Below are 9856 nucleotides of genomic sequence, written 5' to 3' on the forward strand. Positions count from 1 at the left end.
GTGTGTGTGTGTGTGTGTGTGTGTGTGTGTGTGTGTGTGTGTTGTGTGTGTGTGTGTTGTGTGTGTGTGTGTGTGTGTGTTGTGTGTGTGTGTGTGTGTGTGTGATGTGTGTGTGGATGTGTGGTGTGTGTGTGTTGGGTGTGTGTGTGTGTGTGTGTGTGTGTGTGTGGTGTGTGTGTGTGTGTGGGTGTGATGTGTGTGTGGTGTGTGTTGTGTGGTGTGTGGTGTGTGTGTGTGTGTGTGTGTGTGGGTGGTGTGTGTGGTGTGTGTGTGTAGTGGTGTGTGTGTGTGTGTGTGTGTAGATGTGTGTGTGTGTGTGTGTGTGTGGTGTGTGTGTGTGTGTGTGTGTGTGTGTGTGTGTGTGTGTGTGTGTGTGTGTGTGTGTGTGTGTGTGTGTGTGTGTGTGTGTGTGTGTAGGTCTATTGCGACTACCACGGCCATTCGAGGAAGAAGAATGTGTTCATGTACGGCTGCAGTGTGAAGGAGACCGTCTGGCAGTCCAATATCAGCGCCACGTCCAGTGACTTACAGGAGGACCTTGGATACAGGGTAAACACACACACACCCCTCCTGTTCAGATTACTGTTCTCACATCACTGAATAATAATTAAATCAAACTCGGCACAAAGAGATAACCTCCACTAAGTTTACAGAAAAGAGATGCTGTTGGAGTATTTGATATTTACATCAGCACATGTCAACCCCCTTACTGTTAAGTTTGCATTGAAATATTTTTCCCCCAATTAGCAAAAGATTGTAGAACCATTTTGAATTCCATCTATTTATTTTGTGTTTCGATGCCAGCTCTTATATGATTTACATGTCCAGATGTGATTTACTTCAGTAGTTCACCTTGAATGCTCTGCAGTGGGGTAGAACTTATTTTTTATTTCCGTTCACCAGCTGGGCAGGTCAAGATCAGTTTGTCTTTTTATGCTGGATAGCAAACAAATGTTTTTCGCTCAGCATAATGCTAATAGAAATGCCATTTCATTACAGATTTTTCTGGTGGACATGTGGCTTTAGGCTACCGGCCACAGCAAGCGTTTTTGGATAACAGCAGCATAAGCTTTCTTAAGCCACTGCTCTGTACTTAAGCCATTCTTTGCTTAAAAAACAGTTGTGGGTCCCTACAATAAAATGACTTTATCATCTGCCCCTTGATGCTCTTTTGCCCACAAACCTCAACAATTGGATGTGTTTTTCAGGCCCTTCCTAAGATCCTGTCCCAGATCGCCCCGGCCTTCAGCATGGGGAGCTGTAGTTTTGTTGTGGAGCGATCCAAAGAGTCAACCGCCCGTGTTGTTGTGTGGAGAGAGATAGGAGTGCAACGCAGCTACACCATGGAGAGCACGCTCTGTGGCTGTGACCAGGGAAAATATAAGGTAAGCTTTTATTTTAAATTACAGAAAGACACTTAAGTAATTCAATGTTTTGCTTCTTTGTACTTCTCCTGCACTACAATTCAGAGGTAAATCGCTTTTTCTCCACTTAATTTCTTTAGTGCCTTTAGTTACTATTATGTAAAATATAAACAACACTTAAATAAGACTTTAGTTACCCCTGGATTATCATTCACAAGCTACCCTGAAGTATACAAAACCAGTCAAAATTAGCTGCACCTTTACTACCTTTGATAACACTATATTACTAAGTATATTTTGATGACAATACTTTTGTACTTTCACTTGAATAACATTTTGATTGCATGGCTTTTACTTGTAACAGAGTATTACTAGACTCTGGTGCTTCTACGTTTACTTAAGTACACAATCTTAGTACTTCTTCCACCTCTGCTTAAAGGTACTGTAGGGTAGGTAAGAATGGAGAAACCAGCTCGAGTGCGCTAGAATTTGAAAGTATGCAGCCGAAAAAAATCTGCCCCTTCCTTCAGACTTCCTTACAGAGCCCCTCCTCCAACACACACGAACGCGCACATGACCAATGAGGGCACGAGATAAGTTTGTGCACAGATGGAAGGCTGACAGGCAGGTAGGCCATCCAGTTATTTTAGCCGGGCCGGTGAAAATGATTGGTCTTGCTTTTTACAGCGCCACGGCTTCCACAGATGACATATTTTAATGTATTTTTTGTCAAAGCATTTCATGTATTCATTGCTATCGGGATGTTAAGAGCATTCCATGGAATATAACAAAAAGTGTTTCTGAAGTGAATTACTTACCCCACCTTTAAATCTCCAAATGTCCAGCAGGTGGAGCTGCAGTCCTGTTTTCTCACTTTGTATTACCTCCTCTCTGTCTTTTCTCCAGCTTTCCGCTGACCTCTTCACTTCTCTTTCTTCTCTCTCACTGTCTCTTCACCGCAGATGATTTCCTTTTCACTGAATTTGGCCAATGTCAACATCTTTCATATTCAGAGGCAGTATAGGGAAGCCATTTTGGCACTGATTAGCCCCCCCACTTGTGTAGAAGTGTTTGTCCAGATGTGCAGGAACTAATGTCTCCTGAATCGGGGCTGCATATCTCTGTGGCCAGGCCAAGTTTAGATGTCCCTAGCTCCGCTCTGGGGAAATGGAAACATGAAAGTTTTGTTGGTTGAATCGGGGTTAAGCTCTGTATGTGTGTCCCTCAGTGAGTATTCATTTACTTGAATGATTGTACAGCACTGAGAAGACTTTGTTAGGGTTGTAGGTGTGAGTGCAAATGCTTTTGAATGTGTGCTTCCTGCAAATGAAATATACTATCATGTTTCAACATGAAAAGTTTGCTCAGCAACTGCTTTCCAGCATTGAGAATTGGGCCGTTTGAAGATGGACAACGGCTCCATCCCCAGGCACCCGAGCAACTGTAAAAACCCCAGCAGCCATTTAAATTATATTCCTGTTGGACTTTTAAAATATATTTTTTTTAGGTCTAAGTTGGAAAAGTTCATGAACTTTGCTTGCAAGTTTGAGGATTGTGGCTTTCTCTGTGCCATAGTTAGACCTGGTGAACATATCAGTATTCACCTAGTCTGTATATTTCTCTGATGTACATGTACTCGTGTTGTGTTCAGGGTCTTCAGATCGGCACCAGGGAGCTGGAGGAGATGGGAGCTCAGTTCTGCGTGGCCCTGCTGAGGCTGAAGAGGCTTACGGGGCTCCGCAATCACCAACACCTGCTGGATTTAGAGAGCGATATCATCGGGCCGCACACTAAAGTGGTCAGGTTAGTACACACACACACACACACACACACACACACACACACACACACACACACACACACACACACACACACACACACACACACACACACACACACACACACACACACACACCATTTAGGACTATAGTCTGTGGTCTCATGGAAACAAGAAGCTAACACTACAGAAATCACAAACCAATTATTTAGTTACTTCTATTGTTTCTCAGCATCCCCAAGATATCTGAGTTGGGAAGTCTCTTCTGTTGCCATAAATTCCACCTGGAAAACAGTAAAGTGGCTACAGACTGTTTTCCTTTCTATCTGCACAAATCCCCCTCCTCACTGCCAGACACGTCCTCCCTCTTGGCGCTGATACTCAGCGGTGTGACTGTCACTCCGCTCCTCCTCTGAAGCACTACTCAAGAAACACATGAAGGCTCGCATTATGCACAGTTCCTGTGTGACATTCTATCAATGATCATGTGAGGAGTATAATGAAAACTCTGGATTGAGAGGGGAATGGGTATGAATAATTGTCAGCAAAGTCTTTTTTTCTCTAAAAGAGCGTAAAACATCACACTGTCTTTTTAAACCATTAACACCTACACGCTGAGGCTATTCAAGGCCACAGTACACAGGGTGGTACCATGTGGATTAAATGCACATTCAAATGAGTACACTGCCTTCCTGTATAGTTGCTCATTGCTGGAATATATAAGCACAAAGTAGGAAAGCAATATATTAAAGTGAACAGTGGCCGAGCAAGTCCTCATCACTTATGTGCCGATGCCTTCAGGGGACAGCAGCATTCAAATATGTTTAACTAATAGACAAATGCTAATCAGTCAAATACAATGTATAATAGTTTCTCATTCTTGGTCATCCAGTGGTTCATGAAGAAATCTGTAGTTTTGGGCTCTGAGAACATGCCATTGAAGTTATAACTTTATACATTTCTAAGCTATACAATTAAGCGATTTATTATATATATTATAACCTAGTATATAGATTATTCCAAGTTAGCTTGCGGCACTTTATCAACTACATGTTTGTTTTAGTTAATAACAATTGCAAAAATAGAAAGTATTCAAATCATAATCATCCCCTTAGCCAAACACTGCTCTTGCTAAAATTAGGAAAAGTCATTAAATATTAGGTTGATATACCAATATTTAGGATGGTTTTGGTGCCATCAGAGAGAGCCTAAGATGGCCCAGAACATAAGAGAAAGACACATTAGGAACATTATGTTCCTGCTCTTAAATAATGATCAAAATGGGATCACAGACCGTTGTAAGATATTAGTTACAATAAGGTTTCTAGAGTCTTCATCCATAATTCAAGAAATAGCTCAAAACTATGAGCAACATTTCCCTGAAACATCCTCATAAATGACCACAAAGCTTAACTGTTCGTCAACTCTATTACAATTCCCCCCTCAGTAGCATGAGGTCCATACAGATTAAATTGTACTTGAGTTCATCACCACACAGATCAATTATTAAACTCGGCCAAACCCAAGCCGTGACCACCAAGGTTATCTTAATTTATTTTTTATTTTGTAACGTCAGCGTTGTCTCCTCCACAGATTTGTTAAGGCAGTCGGTTTGAAAGAATGGCTTTAAGCTCCAAACCACTTAATGCTCACATCCCTCTGTGTCTCCCTCTCTCTCCTGCTAACCTACTCTACTCTAATATTGATACATGCATTCATCATTCATGTGTCTGATCATTAAGGGGCTCCAAAAGTGTATTTGTGTGTGTTTTTTTATGAATATCCCTTGGGATTTGTTGCTCTCAACCCAGGTTTATGGTTTTATGCACAGAGCTTGGTATGGTACCACTTAGCATTTAATAGGTCAGCTCAACAATGATATTGTGGCCTTTGGGAGACGTCTGCAAATAAACTGGGTGTCTCGGAGTGAGTAAATGGATGGCTACGGGTATGGGTGTGTTTTTGTTTGCTTTTAAGGAAGGCATTGAGAGACGTACGTATGTACTGTAAGTGTTTGCTTACAGTGCATACGTATGTGTCGAAGTTTATCCTCAGGCGAATAAAGGTCATTTTGGTTTGAATGTTTATGATGGATTGTATGTAGAGATGGCTAAAGTTGGTGGTGACAGAATGTGTAACACAAAGCAAGCAGAAATTGGGTTTGGTATTTCTATAATGGCCTGTAATGGTTAACTCACAACTCTCATTATCTGTTTGGACAATATTCTGTCCATCCACATCATTACACACACACTCAAACACACACACACATTTACTGTAGATTTACTGACGCACAGTTTCTCTCTCTGATGCACTCTCACAGCTCAGCTTGGTGGGAGATCATTGTCTGAGCCCCCCTGATCGACTGTCTCCTTGGGATCACATTTCAGCCCATTAACACCATTAAAAAGCCACTAAAGCCACTAAAACCTCAACCAACCAGCAACCATTTAACCATTAAGACCCACAGGAGGAGAAAAACCGCCTCATAAGTCACAGCACCCTTTGTGACCAGCTTCTATTAAAAAAATATGTATCTTGATATGTATAATATTGTAGTTGATGTACATAGTGTCTGTTATGTAAAATACTCGATTAGTGGAAAGTCAGAACATTAGGGTTTGATTGTTAGTCAGATAAAAAAAACATCCTTTTATAAACTAAAGACTATATAATTTTCTATAGTTTAGAATGAAAGATTCTATCATTTAAACTAAACACATCATTGATTTAAAGCAAAGGTCGTACAATGCCAGTTTATTCAAATGAACTTGCATATTGTTAATGCCACATTTTGAATGCCCACCTCGTGCTATGTTTGAGAAGTGATTTCAAGAAGTGGGTTTCTCAGAAGTGCATTTGAAAGGACCATGAAACTCATTTCAGATTGGTCTTTCACTCCGTGAAATCTGAGAGCTTTTAGTTTCCTCCAGTAAGTTCAGGTCAGAGTGAAGGACAGTGACAGGACAGTTATATTCTATACAGTACAATATGTGAAAATAAGGGTTATTTATTTGAAAAAAATACCTTTACAGTCATTTATAATAATGATATACTCTAATATTATATGCAAAACTACATTTAGCATGGTTTAATATCCGTAGCTTTCCTAAAGCCCTGACATGATGTAGGTGAGGAGCTTTGACCGTGACAGGCTTGTTCACATCATTAACTTGCAGAGAACGAGTTAATGACACTTTTATTTTGTTATCCAGCAGCAGCTCCACCACCTACGTGATGGAGGAGGATGAGCCGTCCTTTCTGGAGGCGATAGACTACAGCGCAGAGAGCGGCGATGAGGACGGAGAGCCTGAAACCGAGCACGTCACCGAACTCCCAGAAAACCCTGATCACCCGGAGCAGCTGTCAGACTCTGAGACCAATCACAGGGAATAATGCTGAGCTGTTTATCTCCTTTACACCTGGCAATACTAGCATAAACATGTCACTGCTTGGATTTTAAGCTGATCTTAAATATTTTATAGGTGAAGTAGTCAGGACCCTCCCTTTGCCTGGTCGATAAATACCTTAGCTCACCACCTGACCCTGTTACATAGACACCTACTGATATTATGTAGGCGACATTGAGGTGCTCCTCCCAGTCGGATCCGTGTTGCCGGCCCACTGGAGACAACTCTGTCGCTCAATGAATGTTCACACCTCTCACCATCATACTATAACCTCCATGAAGCGTAACCCCTGACCTCAGACACCATATAGCCTCTGAGACTCACGTATATATCTAGCCGGAGCAGCAAACAGCACCACAGATCCTTAACTTGAACCCGCGTCCACTCGCTCATGTCTCACAGCTGACCTTACACTAAAGCTGCCTGACGAGGCTGTGCTATTGTAACAGAGCTGCTGTAGGTACTGTTTTTAAACCCCTCACTCACATCACCCTGTGTTTGGTGATAAGAGATCCAACCAACCTGCCTTCTTATTTCCTTTACCTTTCTTCAGTCTGCACTTTAACTTTTTACTCCTTTTGGTGACACTCCCTTGTGTCCTTTCTTGCTTGCGTCCTACTTCCTTTCCTTTTTTTCTGACAAACCAAGGTAGTGGTTGTCTTAATGGGGAGACCAAACGGCTCAATCTTAGCTTAGCTGCAGGTTATCCTCTTTCATCCTGAGTGTAGTGTGTAAAAACACCTCCTCAGATCTACCTTGAGTTGTGACCTCACTCATCCTCTCTTTAACTCCTCCCTCTTTGGCTGCAGCGCACGTGGTCCCATCACCCAAGTGCTGTTTGCCCTGCTTTATCCAAAATGGAAGCTATTATATTACTAAATGTAGAATGTTCACATCTTCGAGACAAACCTTGTAGTATAAAATAAATGCAGATATAAAACACACACCAAGAACTAACTAATACAGGTCTGGTTTGAGGTCCTCGTTCATGCACAGCATAATAAAACATGAAGACGGAATGTAAAATACACACACGCACTGTTGGTGTTTTCGTTGTTTTTAATAATAGACAGTATTATAATGTTAGGCAAAGCAGTAGCGAACAAGACGCATGAGCTGCCGGGAGCAGAAAACCCTTTTGCACTTTGGATAAACACTATAGACGCAAAACAAAGAGAAACAAACACTTTACATGTCACAGTTTGCTAACTTCAACTTCAGTCCTCTCACTAATGTGAAGTTCTCAGAGCCCGGCACAAAGCTGGCGCATACTTTGCTGTTTTAAAAGTCATACTGGAATTTAGTTTCCCTCTTGTCCTTTCCTCCAATCTATATGTATATTTGTGGATTTGCAGAGGAGACACCCATGCATATAAACAGATGGTGCTTTGTATTGAGAGTCAAAATGTAGTTTGTTTGTTTGATTATGTCTTTTATTTGTTCTTGGAGAGAAGGTACGTTTCTGTTGTACAGTGAGTGCATGGCTATTTCCTCTTGGTTTCATTTTGTAATTTATTGAGTATTGTTTTATGGGATGGAAACCTGTATGTATATGAGGCTTTTTGAGTGAGTATGAGTGCAAAGTGAGTGTGTGTGTAGGAGTTTTAAGTTATTCCATTATTCAGCTCAGCAAATGCTCTTCCAGTGTGTTTCTCCTTATTTGATTATCCGCTCTCACCCTCCTTCACTCTACCCAATCACGTTCTCTCTCTCCGTCACTTCAACCTCTTTCATTTCCTTGTTTTTCTCTTTCTCTCGGCTTTCTTTCCTTTCAGATTTTACTCATGAACAACAGAAATAGCTAGGGAGGTCATTGTTCCTGGCATCTGTGTGTATAAAGGATATATGATCTGAAAAATGTCCCTCTGAATTATGTGTGCTTTGCTTATTTATGTTTGTCTGTAGAATTTTTTATGTCTGGTTATTTTTGTTTTGTGTTTGTTTTGAGGTAAACAGGCTGTGATAGCGACTCATTTTAGGTTGATAGTAATGCAGAAAATGGGAAGCCATGGGAAATAAAATGTGAATGTGGTAAAAGTGTATTTTATTTTTCTTAATAATTGTCCTCTTGCAGACTTCCTCTCAAACTTGGTAGAGGAACTGTAATGGATCCTAACTGAGTTATGGGGAGACAGCGCTTTTATTGGCAGAACAAACCAGAAACATAAACAGGGAAAATGCTTTTCAAAAAATCTGGGTCTTATTTTCATAGTTTAGGTTTCACCTTTAGTTTCATCCTCCTACGTTGTTTTAGATAATTTGTTTAAACTGGATCTTTTTTAAACAATCCCTCATATTTTCAAAACCCCGTCCACTCTGTGAGAGCTGAAAGCAATTTCCCTTTCCACAAAGTAACCCAGTGAGAAAAATGTCAGTAGCACTGGTATAAACGTCCTTTGAAATTGTGAAATTTAAATACTTTCACTTTACGAATAAAGGTATTCTGATTCAGATTTGAGATATACAGGGAAAATTGTTAATTTAGGTACAGTATTAGGAATCTGATGGCTATGTGTATTGGGTTTATGAGTTTTGCATGCTTAAGTGGGGAATAACTTTTGTTGTGGTAAAAAAAACAAGCAACTTTGTTAGATTAAAAACACCATTGTTGCTGTAATTATTCTTCCTGTTCGAATTGAAAAGATCCTTTCCTAAATCCGTTGTATAGTTAAATCAAATCAGTAACCTCATTCTGGTCTAAATACTGTATCATTTAAAAGTTCAACCAAAGCTAATGTGATGCTTCAGCCGTCAGAGTTATCGGTTAATAAAAAAGTATTAACCTCAGAAGAAGCTCACTGGATTTTACTAATAACATTTATAGTCGGCTATCTTATATTCACAGCCAGTGTGGACAAGAGGAACAGTGAACTCATACGTATGGCCATGGCAGCATTGTTTGTGGACAGATGTAATTGAATACACTCTACATGTCATATCTATTGATCCACCTATTATTTTCTGCAGAGATAAGGGGAAATGATACCTCTATATGTCTATCTATAGATTCATATCTATTATTATCTGCAGATTAATGATTCTTGTTAATGCAGATGCATTTTTACAGGTGATAAAGCGATAACGTTTTTGAATTGTTGAATCTAAAAGAAGATGCTTTAAAAATCTGATGTAATGTTTTTGTCCTCAATCAACCTCCTAGTGCAGCAGCTTCCAGTTCATTATTCAGAGCTTTAAAATATATATATATCTAATTTTTAACACTAGCTATTAGGAGAGGTAAAACTCTGTTCTTGTTTCTATCTTAACTACGACATGATCTTTACAATTAACCCCTGAAACATGTC

The 9856-nt window shown here is 40.2% G+C and overlaps 1 protein-coding gene across 3 annotated transcripts in view; it reads left to right on the top strand.

The window, feature by feature from the left end:
- The window catches only part of agtpbp1 (ATP/GTP binding protein 1), a 28517-nt gene extending 19502 nt beyond the window's left edge, over window positions 1-9015 (top strand). For 2 of the 3 annotated variants that reach the window (XM_034117948.1, XM_034117950.1), the window contains 4 exons: window positions 418-549; window positions 1209-1385; window positions 3016-3167; window positions 6357-9015. In XM_034117948.1, the coding sequence (XP_033973839.1) occupies window positions 418-549; window positions 1209-1385; window positions 3016-3167; window positions 6357-6537 (642 nt within the window). In that variant the 3' untranslated portion in view covers window positions 6538-9015. The remainder of the gene's footprint in view (window positions 1-417; window positions 550-1208; window positions 1386-3015; window positions 3168-6356) is intronic. The other variant, XM_034117949.1, reaches the window with a different exon arrangement.
- The last annotated feature ends 841 nt before the right edge of the window (window positions 9016-9856 follow it).

Source organism: Trematomus bernacchii, unplaced genomic scaffold (assembly GCF_902827165.1).
Source record: "Trematomus bernacchii unplaced genomic scaffold, fTreBer1.1, whole genome shotgun sequence".
Classification (NCBI taxonomy): Eukaryota; Metazoa; Chordata; class Actinopteri; order Perciformes; family Nototheniidae; genus Trematomus; species Trematomus bernacchii.